This window comes from Podarcis bocagei (assembly GCF_964188305.1).
Source record: "Podarcis bocagei genome assembly, chromosome: 8".
In the NCBI taxonomy this organism is placed as follows: Eukaryota; Metazoa; Chordata; class Lepidosauria; order Squamata; family Lacertidae; genus Podarcis; species Podarcis bocagei.
The window spans coordinates 47413756-47433391 of NC_138133.1; the positions used below are offsets into that span (position 1 = coordinate 47413756).

The 19636-nt window shown below is 38.8% G+C and overlaps 1 protein-coding gene and 1 long non-coding RNA gene across 11 annotated transcripts in view; one reads left to right on the forward strand and one right to left on the reverse strand.

The window, feature by feature from the left end:
* ZNF521 (zinc finger protein 521) overlaps positions 1-19636 on the reverse strand; it is a 300478-nt gene that overhangs the window by 134944 nt on the left and 145898 nt on the right. For 6 of the 8 annotated variants that reach the window (XM_081206776.1, XM_081206774.1, XM_081206773.1 and 3 more), the window contains one exon: positions 18935-19019. In XM_081206776.1, the coding sequence (XP_081062902.1) occupies positions 18935-19019 (85 nt within the window). The remainder of the gene's footprint in view (positions 1-18934; positions 19020-19636) is intronic. The other 2 variants (XM_081206778.1, XM_081206775.1) reach the window with 1 other exon arrangement.
* On the forward strand, positions 3351-18981 carry LOC308594123. Of its 3 annotated transcripts, XR_014011345.1 has the most exons (5): positions 3351-4687; positions 4824-4888; positions 13297-13391; positions 16295-16812; positions 18874-18965. It is a non-coding gene; the product is annotated as an uncharacterized lncRNA (long non-coding RNA). The 3 variants fall into 3 exon arrangements; XR_014011344.1 differs by lacking the exon at positions 16295-16812 and having other exon boundaries at positions 18874-18981; XR_014011346.1 differs by lacking the exon at positions 4824-4888.

A 19636-nucleotide genomic window follows, 5' to 3' on the forward strand; every position in this document is an offset into this window, starting at 1 on the left:
CATTCAGCTGACCCAGAAACATGTGGGTCTGGGTTTAGATTTCCAGACTTTCAGGAAGGATGTAGCAAAGAAAATATAGCAAGCTGTGGATTAAGGAACAAAATATTGCTCAACCATTTAAACAAAATCAATATTTAGTATTTATCCCATTATTGCACTGATTTATATTCATAGTACTTTTCCTGCATTAAATTGCAGCTCCTTGGGAAAACCCCATGTGAGTTAAGTATTATCCTGTTTGCAAAATTAAGAACTGAGAGACTTGTTGAAGGCCACAGAATGATTCAGTATAAAACCCAGAAGTACAACTAAGACTTCCTCATCCTGGTCATGCCATACAATACGCTCTGCTATACGGAGATTTTAGTAGGCTAGAAAAAGTCATGGATAAAGATTTTAGCAAAGGTAAAAGAGGTAGGCCTAAAATGCAGGCATCATTTCAGAAAAGTCAACTACATCCACACAAATTTCAAACTCCATGACTGCATTTGGGTTAGAAAGAAAGAAAGAAAGAAAGAAAGAAAGAAAGAAAGAAAGAAAGAAAGAAAGAAAGAAGTCAAACTAGATTTCTCAATTTGCGTCTAAAATTAAGAATCCTTTCTTGCTGAGACATGTTTTGAAAGAGCTGGGGAAAGTGACAATAATGTGTTGGGGAGAACTATCAGTTGTAAACACTAACCATTATTCAAAGTGGTATAGTACAGAAATAACAGTTTAAGAAGCCTGATGAGGATTGCTACCACCATTGCAGACAATGTGGTATATTTGGGAGTGTTACACAGCCATTACCAAATTAAGTTGGCGGCAGCCCTCATACAGCTCCTAATATTTGTGGAAACCAAACATTCAAACCGCTCAAACTGGTTTGTTGGGAACTCTTATTGTCACAGAAAGTGCAGCTACAACTTGCTTGAGTGGTACCCGTGGCATTAAGCAAGAGTAAGTGGCAAGTCTGAGCCACCTAGAAAGCTTATGGCTGAACTAACCTAAGGTATCTTTGAGGAAATGTGAGATACAAGTATCACAAATAATAACCACTATTGTACATACAGAAGCATTCCTTGTCTGTACGTAACCAATCCAAATGCAAACTCTTGATTTGTTGCCAACTAAAGACTGTTTCATTCACTACATTTTCCATATATTAATATCTATGAACACTGGGAGCAGCCTGTGCAGTGGGGTCCTGCCACAGAGTCACACTCCTGGCAGGGGCATTGCGGCTGCTTACCTTAATGGTGTCGGGTCAGCACTGCGCAGAAGTGCTCGTCTTGCTTCACTGGTGCACCTGCGCAGCCCCATCCCCGCACTGTCCAGGTAAATCACAGTAATGCCACTGCTGAGAGGCACCATCCTGGTCACCCCTGATGTATACTGTTATGAATTAAGTCCAGTGCAAATGGTTTGTTGCTACCAAAGCTTGGACTGCCTGTTCCATACGTGATGGTACAAATGCTCCATATAGATGATCGACATGCCTTTTTTTTAAACAGAGATTATGTTTGCGTAGGTAAAAGATAGGAAATTCTCACAGATTAATTATGTAACATACTGTCTTACCATTATGCAGAACAGAGACAAAAAATACCTTTCTAAGTAAGGATCATTGAGTATGTCACTGGCTAATTCCTACTCTATGCTCCTCATTAGCATTACTCTCAAGTTTCTGATTATCATATCCAAAATATTAAGACATAATAAGTACGAAGGTGCACATAATTGGATATTAACCAGAACATACTTGACTGGGCAGGAGGTAGGGCCTTGCTTAAACTAATCCTGATATATATTAATCACCAATTAATGAATGGGTTTCAAATTTATTTTCTATTATAGAACACCTCAGAGTGCCTAAGCTTTTTCTAACAAAATGAATTGGAATAACAGGGTAGGAAAAAAGAATGCTTTAATTTGAGGCTGGCATGAATTACAGGGGTTAGAGTATCTGTGGTTTCTCCCTTTTTTCCTTTTGTAAAATTAAAATGTAATGTGCCTACCAGCAAGAGGTGAAGATGGCGTGTACAAAGTAGCTTTAAAAGAACATGGTCATGTTGAGGAAGAGCCAAGTACTTACCCGGTGTGTAAAAAAACTGCTCCTGGTCTTCCCCTTCCCCTTCCATTTTTTGCCCCAGCTCCCAAGCAGATGCCATTCAGCACTTTAATGCATATTCACGTGAGTCCTGTTTTTTAAAAATTCTCAGTGCCCATTCAGTGCAGCTGGAAACTGTTTTTGTTTTTTTAACTGTTCTGGCCCCTGTCCATATACAAATGTGACAAAGACCACCGTAGAACTAGTGGAGACTGCAACCTGTGCAACCCTTCCTGCTTTCAGGTAGAGCTGACTTTCTGGAAATGGTCCAAGATAGACACAATACTAACTCCATCAGTTGTAAACAGAGCACGGAAATGGAAGCATGAAAAAGCGCTATGGAAGTTATATTTCAATATGTACGTTATTTTGTGATACAGCTTAGGAAACTGCCCTGAGGGAAATCAAAGGTGAGGGAAGAAGTAGATGCATAACATTTCCTCTTTGTCTCATACTTGGACCCTCCAGCTTGATGCCTATATGTGTGTCAAAATGTCTGCCCTGTGTAAACAAAATATTCTAAGAACCATCACCAAAATTCCTAATGCAAGTACACACCTCTGAAAAAAGACGTGTAGCCATTAGGCAGCATATTACCAATTATTTTTCCAATTAATCAGCAATATACTAAACCAAGCAGGCTGATTTTCCTATGAAGTTTAGAGCAATGTAGCAATGTAAGTATCTGAAAACATTACTCCAAAGCTTAATCACAGCAATTGTATATATAACACAACTGTCTAATCCCCGCTCCAATGGTTGCAAGATTCTGGGGTTCAATTATTTTACATCCACCAAATGCTTGTCTTTTCTCCTCATTTTGGTTTAGTGTCTATATGACAGGGAGTCATATAAACAACCTAAAAGGATATACGTTGCACAAAAATCTGACTATGAAGAACTAGTAACGATAAAAAAATAACTTTATATGAACGGAAATAATGTAAAGTAGTTTTCTAATGGAAAACAATACATGTTCTGTTGTTGGAGACAGCGTGCCATTGAATAGCACTTGCTCAAAGTCACAATTGCAGAGAATGCTACTGCACTCAGATCTTGCTTGTGAGTTTCCCAAGGGCATCTGTTTAGCCACAGGATGCTGGACCATGAGGGGCCCTTGGCCTAATCCACCTAGACTCTTTCTATGTCATATCTTCATTTATATACTGTATAACCATGTATTTTCTGGGCCAAAATAGGCTTGATGCACAAGAGCTGGGATTCAATATCCCAAGTTTCTTTTTGAAACCATTAAGCTACCTTCAGGGAAATTAATGTTTTGATCAGAGCAATGGCACGGCAAGAGGAATCTATATTATATTCACACACAATTTTCTAGATCTGATATGAGCCATGCTAAGAAAAGGTACAATAGAAGGAGTGCCAGGGATTCAGAGCAACTATGGGGAGGGGAGGCCTAGGAAACAGCTCTGGGTGTAGCATTAATCCTTTCTCCCCCAGTTCTACTGCTCCGATCAATTTCAGAGTGCCTCCCCCCACCGCAGTAGCTGCCCCAAAGTAACTATAGATACAAAATAAAAGAGAGAGAAAAAACCAGGATCCTTAAACTTATGGGTCATTATCTGTTTTAGTCCTAATAGACAGTAAGTGTGCACTTGCTGTACTAGCAGAAAATATTTAGGGTGGGTATGGAAAGAGTTGCACCTTGACTAATACAGAGGGCTGTAACACAGAGACCTGAAGTGCTATTATCCTCCTTTCCCCTCCCTTGCAGTCCTTGGTGCTATTTACTTTGGCGTGCGTAACAAGTAAACCCACATTATCCGTGTCTCTCTGGATTTCCCCCCTTAATTTGTTGATCTTAATTTTAGCAAACCTTAAATAAGTGCTTCCTAAAGACAAAGTAAGATATGCAAGCAAGTAGTCCTTTTATCAACAGTTTTGCCACAGAAATACACAAACATTTCAATGGCTCTTCATTAGCAAACAAATCAACAAGTGATATTTTAATGCATGACTTTATTCCATCTCTGTGGGGACCGTAGTTGAGAGTGTGATGTACAGTACAGAGAAAGGAATCATCAGCCACAATGTCCCAGGGCTCTATCCATTGAGGACTTCTCAGCCTCTGCTTAAAGAGTGCATTTAATTGACTGATAGACAGTAGCTTCTTTGTTCACAGAAGACAGCGAAGTAATGGCAGCTTGAAAATCGTACCATCTACAGGGTCTCCTGAGACTAGTAACAGGGGGATATGTGTCAGGAATAAATAAATAATCTAATTATTAAGCCACTTCCTGTCAAGTTAACTCCAATTTGTTGGCTTTTGAAGGCAACAAAACGAGGCATTTTTCCTCATTATGCTTCTCTTTTTATACCACTGGTAATCACAGGCGGATTAAAGGGTGCCTGATTGGTTTTTTTGTCAAGGAACTGAGAAGCAGCCAACAGTATAGAAAAACAGAGTTGGGGTTAGAAGAAATTTCATGCTTGTCTCCTTTCCAGCTCCCTAACAGCCCACACTGCTGCCCCATACAGTGCCGCCAGCTGTACAGCAAATGTGTACCCCTCCAACTGCGGCCTACCAGGCCACAAGCTCCATCCTGAGAGCTGTGAGATGCCTCACAATCTTGGCAGGTAGCTACTGCTGTCATAGGCATAAAATTCTAAAGGTGACCTACGAAACCCCGTTAGCTAACCAAATGCAGCAATATGAGCAGCTGAAGTTGAACACGCGCTCCCTCTCCCTCTCTGCCCTGTTTTTCTTCCGTAGAAAGCATTTACTGGACCTCAGGAACAACAAGCAATTTAAAAATTACCTGCAACACAAATATTAAGGCAGGTTTAATTTTTTTTGCCTTGAAAGAGAATTTGTTTGCATTTTCTAAAATATACATTCTGCATAATTAATTTTCAAAAGAACCCTGCAAAAATATGTCCTGGGAACCTGTAGTGTAAACAACTTGCAGGAAGGAAGGGACAAAGAGGAAAGCTGACTCAGTACCCTTGAATGTCTTATAATAACTATGTCACCACACAGAACCCTGTTTATTGCAACTTAAGAGATTCTTGTACTACAGGTGCAACTTCCCTTAGACTACTCATTTACAGTAGTTAGTTACTTCAGTTAACTAAACATTTAAAAATAGAAAATGGAATTTGTACTTGTACAACAGATTGAATCAAGTGTATATAAAAGTACAAATAAAACAGTCATTTGAAAATTGACTCCTAATGACAAAGATCCACAAACAACTTACTACCCTCTGATTTTAAGGGGGCTTCTGGAGTTAGTGGATTTGGAAGGTTTCCTTAAAAAGCCCATAATTAATAATATGTGGGAATTTCTTTATTGTTTCTTTTTAAACAGTGAGGGGTTGAAGTTTTTATGTCTTCAAAAAAACAAACAACCATAGCAGTCTTTTTAATATGTATAAAAATGTATAAAAATGTGGTTTTTTACATCTTAAGGGTGGTATCCTGCTAAGTTGTACTAGTGTAGAGACATTGAAATCAATGGACTTAAATTAATCATGACTAGCTGAATCTACTGATTTCAACATATCTGAGTATGACTGAGTATGACTTAGTCAGATACTACCCTAGAAATGTTTGGGGTGCTTATAAATGGATTTTCATTTTATTTGTAGATAAAGGAATGATATATGTATTTTTATTAGTTTCATAGGCACTTTATATTTGTGCATATGAAGCAAACATGAGGATTTATTGACACATATCTCTGGAAGCATCAATGATAAATAGGTTAGATTCACAAATGATCTGTATTAACTAAAAGAAAATCGAGGAAAATGTATAAAGAAAAAATCGTTTGTTTTCAGCTTTTTTTATTCCACTAGCATCAAGATTTCAGGTGAAATCAAAGCTGTCTATAAACAACATTTTTTTTTTACAAAATAATGCCTTTGATCCCTGAATCAGTTGCAAAGGTGGAAAAGACATTTTTATAATCAAAGTATGTGCAACAATTATCCTCCAGTAGGCTGTAAGAAAATAGGGCTTTCAGGGTGGCACAAGATTTTAAAATGCAGAGTGTAAAAAAAAAGTGCTTCCCCTTTTTGAGCTCATTTTGAAATTATTTTTGGTTAAATTGTGCAGATAATTAAAACCTATTCATATTTACTGTCTGCTTCATTGGTACTCGGAATCTGCTTTTCAGTTACAGTCTGCAAATTCCCTCTTTGCACGAATTCATACTAGGCAGTAACACTTCATTTTACGTAAGTTTTATCTGATGTCCCCACACAGAGCTGCCAGCTGTACAGCAAATGTGCAGCTCGCAAACTGAGGCCTACTAGGCCACAGGCTCCATCCTGTGATCTGTTCGGCACCTTGCTGTCATTGGCAAGCGTTCCTTGCTATCAGTGCAACTGTCTCTCCACACTACACAGAACTTAGAATCATCTGATTATTAGAATTTGTGGTCCACATTCCATTTTATCCTTTATTTAATCTATCCCCAGATCACACATTTGTTTAAATGTTTTGGCTGGCTTACAAATCATGCAGCCATCTGCACAGTAGGTGTAACACCATTTTTTAGACAAAAGTTACATTGCAAATCAACAAAGATAAAGTCATTCAAAAGGCTTTGGTGTTTGATATTCTGCCTGGTTTGCTTGGACCAACTATAAGAAATAAATAGAATTATCTGTAAATCGATGAACATCTATGAAAAACAACACCCAGCAGAACAGAGAGCTTGCTCCATTACCTACGTTAATATCATGACAGCTGAGGAGAGATGACCTGGCCCACTTCTCATCTCTCCTGTACAGATGGCTATTAAAGAGAAAGTATCCCTTTTGTATGGTCCATGTAGAAACCCTTTATGAGCTTTTCAAATACGCCAGCATTGCCCACATGAGGGTAGCTTTCTGTTAGTATTAAACAAAGCAGATTTCATCTTCTTTTCTCCTCAGCTTCTTCTCATGAAATAAACCAAAAATGAACCTAATTTAAAACCCAATCTTGAATTGTGGATTTTACACCTATATCCCTAATGTTACTATTACATTTTTGGAAACGTTATGCAAACAATTTGTATAAAAATGCAACACATAAGTAACTTTCCCATGTTAAAAGCAATATATAGAGTTTCCACTCTTTTACCTCAAACTCTATTCATTTAATAGGTACAGTATCCATTTTACCACTTTGTACCATAGTCAATTTATAAGTGGGCATAATTCAGTATATCTAAAAGTGTACATAACTGGCTGGTATAAAACAATCCTCTTTCCTTGGCACAGAATCTAACAAATTTGAAAGTATACACACACGTGTTTTGTTTGGTTTTAAATTCTGCAAGTTATATTATTTGGGAGCTAAGACACACTGAATAAAAATAGAGACTAAAGGCAGATAGGAATTTGTTACAGGCACTTAGAGACCACAGATGAAGACTAAGCTGGAGCTAAGTAAGTCTAGCTCACTCAACACAGCTCTCTCCCCCCCCCCCCATTCAGTCTAACCTGAAAAGCAAGGGAAACCTTGTCTGCACTGAACTGAAGAAACATATACCTGTATGTTGGTGTGCTGAGGTTGAAAAAATGACTCCAGGTGGAAAGTGGAAGTTACCCCCTAAGTCTCCTAGCTCTCTGTCCAGAAAGGGGAGTCTGCAACTCTTAGGATGATTTCTTCATCCTAAAAATTCATTCTTCCTGATGCCATAGGACAGACCCAAGTGGGGATGGATGGACCAGCCTAAGTCTCTTGCATGCTAGTGCTTCCTGTAACAAGCTTTCCTCTATGAAAGAAAGCACTTTCCCCTCATTCTGCTTCCACGCCCAAGCTTTTCCATCCCACAGGCCTTTTTTCCACACCTGCTTTACCTGTCCAAACCTTCAGCAACTGACCTCACCTTGCTTTTCTGAGTTACCATTTTGCCTTGCTCTTCAGGACCAAACAATATGTGTTCATGTTTTTTAAGCACATGTTTTCAGCTATAAAGCGGGGCTTGGTGGGTTACCATTCTATACTAAAAAGGACCGCATGGGATAGGGGAGCGTATCTTGCTTTACATTTTCCAGGTCAGTCTTAGATTCAGAGCCCAGGCTGGGAGAATCAGCTCAAAGCAGGAGAAAGTGGCAGATTAAGGGGAGAGTAGGGTGTGTGTGTTTCACTCCTCTCCCTGGTATTTATTTTAGTCTACCCTACTTTATAGCTAAACAGACAAGGGCATGATGGGTAAGCACATACTCATCGGGTTTGACCGTCCATCAGGCCCTCAGCCTAAACATGCAAAGATCCAGATTCTCTCTCTCTCTCTCTCTCTCTCTCTCTCTCTTCTAGCAGGCATGGAATCCCTCCAGTGAGTGACACCATGCGCGGCTGCAAAAATGAGCGCTTTTATTTGCCTTGTGAAAAAGCATGCCATGTCTGTTAAACATGGAGTGTGTTAGAAATGTGAAGGAAAGGAAACAAATCAAATACATATTTTTTAAAAAGTGTGATAATTGAATTTTATGTTTGACTAATCCCTTTCATGAAAGAAAACAGCAGAAGCAATTCAGCAATGTGAGAAGTTTGAGGGCGGGGGAGGCAGGGGGAGTAAATATAACGTACATGTAAGGATGTGGGAGGAATCCATTCAGTCTGCTTTTCAGAGCAGACTGACCTGAATCAGAATGCAATTGTCAGTAGGATTATTCATTTCCCTGGATGCAGTGCACCCCAAAAGATATATTTTGTATAAAGCAATGTATAAAATGCACGTTTTAGGGGAAATGCTTTGAAAAATGCATATTTAATGGTAAGAATAACTACAAGGTGCTTAAATTTTACATTTGAATTTTTCATGCATTCTTTTGGGGAATTGCCCAAAAACAGGCCAGGACAAACCTATGATTGAGCAAAACAAATTATATAGGGCCAGGAAAGAGCAGTGATGAACTGCAGTGGGAGAACTTTGGACTTGGTTTTTCAAAGAGATACATTGGGTCAAGGAGCTGGTTTCAGCTTTAAGTTTATCCATGGTTAATGATATTCACACATGGACCGATGAGTAGATAAGGAGACAAAATCATAAGCATATTTGTGTATATGTTCTCATTTGTGAGATACTGTTACACATTAATAGCTAATGAAAAATTTGCTCTTGGGATCCTAGAAGATGTTATAGTTTCATCGTTATATTGTATTTTTATTCAACTGGTTTATCTAATAGGTGTCAAACGTTATTTTGCTGTGTCATATGTCTATTGAATGCAAGACAGTAGAGAACCCAGATTATAGTATTTTTATATTGGCAGTGTCTTGAGCCATTGGCACAGTTCAGGAATAAAAAGAAACCATGGTTAACCCACCATGGTTTCCCCTTATAAGTTCAAGTTCATGCTGTTCCCTGACTCCTTCATTAACGTACATGAGCTCAAAATTTCTGCTCTCAGTTTCAAATTAACCACAGGTCCCTACTACACTGAAACTCAGGGAGCTGTGTTTTGCTTAAATTATGGCTTGGAAAAATATATGGCTTGATATTCCACAGTTTGATAAACCACAGTTCCTTGAGTTTGGGCATCATGAGTAATTACAGTTAGGTCTAAAGTGCTGGCTAAAGCTTTCAGTCTCTTCTCGACACACATGAAGCAGGAGTATGAGACCCTGAGTCTCATGTATGGTTGTTCTTGTAATGGGAAGCAATGTGTTCCTGATATGTCTGAGCTCAGCCAATGAGTAACCAGGAAGGTCCCTATTGGAACCACTAGTGGGTCTTGAGTGATACACTGCTTCCTTTTGCAAAACTTATTTTACTTCTTAAAAACATTAAGTATTTGCTGCCAAACAGGCTGTAGCTCCCACCGTATCTGAAAGCGCTCTAGCTACTTAATCTACAGTGGTATGGCAGAGTGATGGTACTCACGACCTCTGGCAAGCTCTGTCCCTGCTACTTACCAGGAGATAGAGGAGGGGGGCAGAGGAGGAAGCAAGGTCAGTATGGTGCAAATGCACCAGCAGACCCAATCCAGTTCTAGATTTAGACCTCGTCTCCCCCTCTGCATTGCCCTTGCCCTTCTACCTACTGGTAAGCAGCAGCAGCAACACAACCAATTGGAGGTCAGGGGCGTGTCACTGCTCCACCTTGCCATCTGCTACTGATAAATTGGTATAAAATGATGTTCAGATTTTAGCTTACAACTTAAAGCAAACATTAATGATTACATTGAAAAAATATTGATGGCCAAGTGAACATGCTATTAATGCAACTGTTTTATATCTACTGATATAAATACAGACACACACAAATTACTTATACAAAGGGAAGGAATATGGAAGGGATGGGATAAAGTTATTTTTTAAAAAGCTCAGCATATCTCATCACCCAAACTTTCTCTTCATAATTTTTATTGCTTCTAGGACCATAGGTTGGTTTTAATAGTCAATACAAGCAGCAGAGAATCTCAAAGTCTGTGACTTCCCCATCCCCTTTTATCATTCCCTTTGTCATTCTGATCGGCCCTCAGTTGTAAATGCGCTTCTCCGTTGTGCACAGCCAGCGGCTTGCAATTTTGCTCCCTGCATTTTATGAAACAGTTGTCTGTGGCTCTTTGGAGATTCATGTGCTGGCTACAATGCCAGCCTCCATGGTGCTGGAGCTTTCCTTCTGACTAAAAAAGGCTAATTGGCAGTTGGTAATTATTGGTCAAAAATTATCAGACTGAAAAAAATTAAGCCTTCACAAAATAGTTCCTGGCAATATCACTTTGCATTATCCGATGCCTAATAGGGCTTTATTCTGAGCACTTACAAAGTTGCACTTCAATTGTTGGATCTCATAACTTTATATGGAAAGATTCCTTTCACTGCGTTAAAAAGGCAGGGGTTTGATTCTCATCCATTTCATCTCAGTGTAGTAAGGAGATAGGGCGTAAGAGGAAGTTGCGGGGGGTGGGGGTGGGACATAAAGTAAAAGTCACTGATCTACCTTTTTCCAATTTTAAAAAAATCAGTTAAAAAATAAACACTTCTGCCCAGGGGTCAGCAAACTTTTTCAGCAGGGGGTCAGTCCACTGTCCCTCAGACCTTGGGTGGGGGGGCGGACTATATATTTTTTTTGGGGGGGGATGAACGAATTCCTATGCCCCACAAATAACCCAGAGATGCATTTTAAATAAAAGCACACATTCTACTCATGTAAAAACACACCGATTCCCAGACCATCCGCGGGCTGGATTTAGAAGGCAATTGGACCAGATCCGGCCCCTGGGCCTTAGTTTACCTACCCATGCTTCTGCCTATGCCTGAACTCTCACTTAGATGAAGCATCTTTTTTAAAAGAAAAGAAAAAAACAAAAACTTTCTGCACAAATAGATAAATAACACTGGCTCGGAACCACAAGCAAAACTGAACAAATGGGAGTGTGCTTACTGAAAATTCAGGACATGGTAGGATTACTGTAGAACTGATATTTTTACAGCATTCTTGCATTAAAATGACCTTATATAAGCAGTATTGTGGCGTTTCATTTTGAAAAATCACATGGAGTAAATATCATTGATTTAAATATGCTTATTTCTGTCTTGAAGTAACTTGAGTCGTAGAATGTGGAATAGTCTTCAAATCATATAAATCAATGGAACATGGGTGCAAATAAGATTTGCATAAACTGCATGGGGAAAATACAGGCTAATTCGGAGTTCTGCATAACAGAAGTAGTTTAAGGGTTCCATTGAACTAAGCCATATTGAGAGCAGACCCACTGAAATCAATGGACTTTGTAATACAATGCAATACGATGCAATATATAAAATATAATTAAAATCACACAGCATCCAGAGTGGTGCATTACAAATGCTACAACTGGCAGTGGTCTGCCAAGGGCCTCAGCGATCTTCAAGTGGTACATGGGGGAAAGTGTGGGAACCACTGGTCAACAGACAAGATACTGCATTTTCATTTTTTGGTGTCTTTTTGCTTCTAATGCCTGCTGAAAGCATGGTTATTCATTCAGGCATTTACAAGATGTTGTGTACTTAGATGGGGTACTAAGATGTAGTTGGCTGTGTCTTAGAGGCTGTTGCTCTAATAATCTGTTTTATGTTATCTTGCTTTATTGTATGATTGCAATTATTAAACGCTTGTGATGGTTTTAAACTGTTTATTATACACCATCTTGAATAGAGTGGGCTAAATATTTTAAATAAAAATACACACACACACCCCAAAATAATTCTTCCATCAGCCACATTTTTGCCAACAAAAAATATTGCCTATCTTGTTTGAAAGAATAAAGCAGTTCACAGTATGCTGGGAAGATAATGCACTTGGATTTAAAGTGATTAAGCAGCACTGACTTCACATTAAAATCCAAATGCTACAGCTTAATTGTAGATTTTTTATTTGTACATAGCACTTTCTCCCAAGTTCTCAAAGGATTTCCCATACATTATCACAGTAAACGTCAAATTAAATCTTTACAGAAGGGCAGCATTATAACCCCATGTTACAGACAGTAGGGAGAGGTGCAGAGGCTGATGGAAATATGTTGCCTAAGGCCACCCAATGAGTACAGGACTGAGATGGATTTGAACTATGGGCCTCCAGTCGCTTAGAGCCTGTGCTTCCTTGTTTTGGCTCCTTGGTAAGAGCCCACACTGAGGAAGGCATAAGTATGTTTTTCCATCAACACCTTCACCATGATTCTCAGCCCTTTCCTGAACAATTTCTCCAGTGATCGTTTGATAAGTTGGCTATTTATCTCCTGAATGTTGGAAATTAGCATTATTTGCATTCTCTCCTGGTTCCAATTCTTCCATTCCTCTATGACACTATTTCCTTCTTTGTACTTATTGCTTATAAAACCTTTTTATCCTTATAACCGATCATTCCAAAATAAGTGTCCTCAAGGCAGCCATGCTGTCTTCCCTTATTTCTCTGAGCTTGAAAAGGGAAACATTTTGTTTGTTCCCTGGAATGTAAGTCTCCTTTTTTTTGCCCATGTGGGAACTGCACACCCTTAGGAGAACAAGTTGCATACATGGGTAGCAGTGTAGTGGAGGAAGATCAAAAGTTAAACCATAAAGAAAAAGGAACCTGAAAGGTTTGTTATGCCTCTGCATTTTTGTTATGCCATTGCATTATTCTATATATTACGACACAATGCAGAATGTGCTGTTTCTTCCTTTTAGATATGAATGTTATGCAGGGCCTTTGACATGGTGCTGCCCAACACAGGCAACCTGAATACAACAATGCTGTTGCATTTCATTTTTTTATTTTTTAGCTTCTGCTGCCATTGACACTGCAGTAGCAGCAACATCACTGCTGGGCCTCCAGGGAGCATTTTAACAGCTGGTGGACAGAGGTGCCATTTTAAATGTAAGCCAATCTTGGCCCCCTAGATATGAAGGCTGTTCACCACCTTCATTTATCCAAAATGCAAAGACACATAATTCATTTATGTAGACAATGTATATAATTGATTGATTGATTGATTGATTGATTGATTGCATTTATATCCCACCTTTTTCTCCAGTGAGCTCAAGGTGGCACACATGATTCTCCCTCATCTTGTTTAATTCCCGCAACAACCCTGTGAAGTATGTTAGGCTGAGTCTCAGTGACTGGCCCAGGGTCACCCAGTGAGCTTCATGGCCGAGTAGGGACTTGAAACTTGGGTCTTCCAGGTCCTACTCTGACACTCTAACCACTAAATCACACTAACTCTCTTCTTATTTATACCACTTCTGATTTTGAAAGAAGTATCAACACTGTTGATTTCATATATTTTTGGGCTGAAGCATTACAATTTGGGTAACTTAAAACAGCAGGTGGCCATTGCAGATGGACCTTAACTTGGGTCCTGTCAAGCTGTATTGCTGCCCACCCACTGCCAATACGAGGGGACAGTGGAAAATGGCGTTATAGGCAGGTTCTGATGAGGAGGAGTCTTCTGAGCCCTGGGTGCCCTCAACCCTGTAAGACAGCTGGTGCGAGGTCTGCCATTATAACAGTCTTTTTTGGAAGGTTCTCCAGAAGGTTCTTCTACCTGGTTTGTTCTAAATTATATTAAAGTCAGTGTTCTCAACCACTCTGCACCCCTCTTAAGCGATAAGCTCACCTTCCCCATCTACCCTGTAGACCATTTGTGCTGACAGGTTACTTTGCCATGACTAAATAGAATGCTCATTAATATGCTGTACTTAAGAGTCAATGTAACAGAGTGACTAGATCACATATTCTGGATGTGAGAGACCCAGGTTCAAAACTCTGCTTAGCTGAGAAAAAGCTCTTTGGACTTAGCATCAGGCAGCCTAGAAGGTTGATCTGAGGTCCTTGAAGGAGATGATACAAACCACATTACAAAAGCATAGTTTAAAGAACTAGTGGAAAGATAAACAAACAAACAAACAAACAAACAAACAAACTGAAGCCAGAAGTCTAGAAACTCTCAACTCTACATGGGTGTGACATGTCAGCAGCTCACTCAGTAATTAGGATGGCATTTTTTTAACCAGCGACTTTGGGTTCCCCCTTCGTTTCTTCTCACCATGCATCCTCAGTGCAGCTCCAGAGGGCTGCAGGACATTCTGCAGGGATGAGGAAAGGAGGGGGAACTTCCATTGAGGAAGCAGAATGGCAACGTTGGATGCAACCCGTTGTATTTTTCTTTCTCGTTTGCTGATATAAACTTTATTACCAGTTAATGTGCTAAAATAACATTTATAGACCCTGCTGATCCCAGAAACAATATATGGACTTGCCCGTTGTGTTTTCATTTACCTATATTAATATGACAGTATTGTGTGTCATATATATTAAATCACATATATCCCTCTTTTTCATTAGTTAATGTTTAGTGATAGACCTGTTGGCAGCACTCTTTTAATTCTAGTGTAATCTTGGTAATGTCCCAGAAATGTAAAAATAATGTAAGGAAAGAAGAGCCAGTGGTGGCGGTGGAAAAGTAATGGTGGCAGAGAGCAAACAAACAAACAAACAAACAGACAGACAAACAAACAGATAGTACCATGTGGAATGTGTCCTAGCATATAAAATCACTAAAAACTCATTTTCCTGTATTCAGGTTTTCATACACTCTCCAAAATAGAACTATTACAGGTTGTTAATTCTTCCACATCCTTCTTACTCAAGATGCAATATGAGTGTTTTTAATCAGGGATGCATCTCAAACACTGACATCCAGCATTACTTACAGTAAATACAGATTATCAAAGCATGTTCTGCAAATCACACTGTGCTTTGTGTGATAGAATCTCCCCCACCCTGCTTTCTGGAATGTTTTTATAGCAAGCCCACATAAATCTGTGTCACTATGGTTATGGCATGAAGCAATATCATGCATGACAATCAGCCAGGGAAAAGCACCTTTTTCCCATTCTATGTTATCAAACTTTTAAGACTATAAGGTATGTGGGGCCACTTTCAACATTAGCATTTTTTGTTTTCACAACTTACTCTTGCAATGAAAATCCTTACTGCTGGAAAAACATTTTAACTATGTCTACTCATCAGATCTGGCTATGACAAGAATCCTAAAAGTGCCTTAGCACACCAGTTTTTAGCAAATAGGCACAAATTCTCCTGAAGTTACAATGAGAGTGACTCCCATGAACAAAATTTGTAACAACAGAAGCAACTTCCAATGTTCGCTCAATTCTTATTTACTCTCTATCAAGTCACATTGCAATCTGGCCTGGTCTAGCTTTACCTGCTATAGAAGAAAACATCCTTGTTCTCTACCAAATGAATATAGGCAGGTGAAAAGTGGGAGGCAAGTAAACATACCCTAGGAGACTATGTGACATTCCAGAATAATCCCTTGCCCACACAAAGAAGTGACAAACTTCTCATTGTCAAACGTTCTTTATCTGTTGCTTGCTGAATACCTCATTAAAAATAACCAAACATTGAGATCCAGCTGAAAAAATGGGAAGAGTTGTCTCTGTGTGTTTATGATACTTTTTGCAGCTCCCAACAAACTATTTTCAGCTGTAAGTTCTAACTATTTTCAGCTATAAATTCGTACTATTTTCATTCCAGTTGAAGTTTTCTAAATCATCCCCCCAAAATAACTATGTATAAGCGCAACGACGGGCAAAATGACTTCTGCTCCTTAATGTTCTGGTGCATTTCAGGAAGCAGTGCCACAGAACAATGTTTCCTAGACTTTTTGGAGCTAAACTGATTATACTTTATGCACTCCCAAATCCAGTACCAGCCACATGTACCAAACTAATGCTTTTAATTCTGTGCTATAGCCTGCTGCTGCATGCAAGGAACTATGGGACACTAATTTAACACTGTTCATGAGTAGCCATCAGTTGGAGGGAGAAGGTCGCGAAGGCCAAAGCTCAGAATGATATCAAACTCGTAAGAGAGGTTAAAAGCAATTTTAAAAGGTTTATTTGGCTATGTTTGAAGCAAGAGAAAGAAGAACCAGTAGTTGGTCCTCTACCTGGAGAAGATGGAGAAATGTTATTGGGTGACAGTGAGATGGTGGAGCTGCTCAACACCTACTCTGCCTCTGTCTTCAGTCAAAAGGAAAGCACAGCTCAACCTGGTGATAACAGAATGAACGATGCAAAGAGGCAGCTGCAGCCCAAGATAGGAAAAGAAGTGATAAGGGAACACGCAGCTACTTTAAATGAATCAAATATCCAGGGCCTGATGAGCTACAACTAAGGGTGCTAAAGGAACTTGTGGATGTAATCCCTAAGCCTCTGTCTATAACCTTTGAGAATTCTTGGAGAACAGATGAGGTCCCTGCAGACTGAAGGCAGGCAAATGTTGTCCCCATCTTCAAAAAGGGCTGGGGGAAAAGACCCAGGTAACTACCAAATGGTCAGCTTGCCATCAATAACAGGGGAAAAAATCAGCTGAGAATGAGCCATTGCTGCTACAACATCTGATAGGCCCAGCTCTACTACTACATTATTCATCTTCTCCATCCTGCTCCTTATTCTTTTAAATCTGGAATTGCAGTTATCTACAGAATCATTTCTGCTAAGCTCTGTGCGTTTGCATCGCTTCTTTGCAAGATTTTCTGATGCTTCTTGCCTTCCATTGTGTGGAATTTTGGGAAGAAAACACACTGAGCGTGACAGGATTGTCCCTGACAATCATGCTGCATAGGAAGTGTTCATAACCCTGCTAGGGCTTATCCAGGAATGAAATTCTTGGTAATACAGCAGCAGTGATTCCTGCTACTGGGTCACTGGGCCAACCTGAGTGGGTCCTAATTTTAGCAAAGGTGAAGTAGGCCACCTCAAGCCTCTGACTTGGAGGCACATTGAAGAGGAGCAAACTGAAAGTTACGGTAGTTTATATCCAGTACACATCCTACTTACTGAAATTAAGGAGCATTACTAACAGGTCCATTAATTTAGGTGGGTTTATTCTGAGTATAACTGAGTTGGCTACTTATTATTAACTTTTTTATCATCATGTCATTTGGACTTCCTTGCACAAACACTAAATTTCTTTGGCCATCTCTCGCTTATATTGCCAGTGCAATTGTTTTTTAATGGATACACACATAATATGACACATTCTTAATTCTATTTTGACTTCAGAACATTAATTTTAAAAAATTAAAGCTCACATTTAACTCCTGAAAACTTTGTTTTACTGAATTTTACTTTTATGCATTGACACTATGATTCTAAGGTTTCTAAGATACTTTGGCTTCAATATGATTTACTCTCTAGTAAGCATGTTTAGGATGAAGCCAATGGTTGTTTTTTTAAAAATTAAACTAAAACAGCTGGAGAAGAAGCATATTAAATTAACCAACAACCTTTAGTAAGTATGACAAAACTACATGAGAACATGTGTAAAAAATAGTTTAGAACATCAAGCCAGAAATTAAACAACTTTGTAAAACAGCTCAAAGGAAATAGGTTTTGAATAAATGAACATGCATTTATAGAGTTGTCTGCTGACATGAATCAATCTGCAAGAAGTTCCCATTTTTCTAAGACATTGAAACAAATAATGTAGCAGTACAAAGCCAATGATTCTAATGTATGCTCTTTGCCAAAGGAATTTCTTAGAAATAGGCAGTAACAAAAGGCAATATTGTTTTATTAGCAGGCAAAAGATGTGCTTGATAAATTTAATTGGCTTGCAGAACGCTTAGTGTTATTACTAAGTGGTAACCAAATTAAAAACATAAATATAACCCAGGGGAATAAGCAAATAATGGCAAAATATGATGATTCAAAGAAAATGCTCAGTGTTTCATATGGTATTTCCTAACTTCAGCCGTATTATAAAAGCAAATTATCATTAGAAATTGTGACTGTAGACTCTAAATACTATCAATAACAGTGCTTGAGCTTTGACTCAATTAAATATATTATTTCATTTTGTAGAGAACCATTCTGGGTTGTTTTCAAGCTTTTAAATACTATGTATATCCCTGTTTTATGGCCATTTGAATTATTTACGCTTCTTCGTGACAAAACTCACAAATTCTGGTGTTGGTACCAAGGTGCTTGAGCAGCACTCGGTAGGGTCATTAGCATAATAACTTCTGAAATTAAAACCTGTCTAAAACTCTGTGGAAAGCTAACAACCAGTTCATTAACCATTCCTGTTAGTTGTTTTCAATAATGCAAAAATGATTAGAAGTTTAATTTGTTAATCACCTGTGTTTTGACTGGCAGTAGTATATGAATCTCTGCAGAAGTCTAAACTAGCCCTTGCAGAAAATAAAACATGCTAATGCTTTATTAGGCCTAATAATATATTTTTTTAAAAAAGATATCTATCACACCTGGGTAAATCATTGACGGTTGCACAATTAATTTCTCCTTAACTCTGTTTAAATTTACAGGCAATGAGAATACAGCTAGGAGAGTCTATCTATCATCAACAAGATTTAGTACTTCACTCACCAATCATGTGATTTGCAACATGAACCTGGATATCCCACTCATTGTAGAAAACCATCTGGCACTTGATGCACTGATAGGTCTTCTTCTAGAGGAAAGAACAAGGGAAAGTATTAATTAAGCAATAAATGCACATAAATGAATTCTCACAACAATTACGTAAAAAAAAATTCAGCAAGCTAAAAATGTGGACATAATAAATATTAGTATAGAATCAAGCTCTATTTCCATATCTTCCCCATTTCTCCTGTTTTGCTAGTCTTACAGCCCACTAGACATAAGTCACATCCACTGCAGTCTACTTATGCATCATTTAAAAAGAGAGAAGGGGATACAATTTTGCAAACCTTTTTCTTCAACTTCCAACTTAAAGGCTTTTCTATCTAAAAAGGTATCTGCACAAAGAAAACTAGCACACCAGTGAAGATTCAGTCAAGCTGACATGCTATAGATTTCTAAATGCTTAGAAGTTGTTCTGTTGCCAGTGGTCTCTTACATTCAGCTGGTAACAAGGATTGGTTCCCCAAATATTAAAGAACCCATAACACATTTCTTCACTTGATCATAAATCAAGACAAACAGAGAAAGTTTCTCCTTAATACTCTGCAGAATGAATCCAGATGACCAGCTTACCAAGCGGTCACTGCACAGTGTTATGCGATATGGCTTGGTAAATTATATTCATCCAATGTCATGACTGCCCAG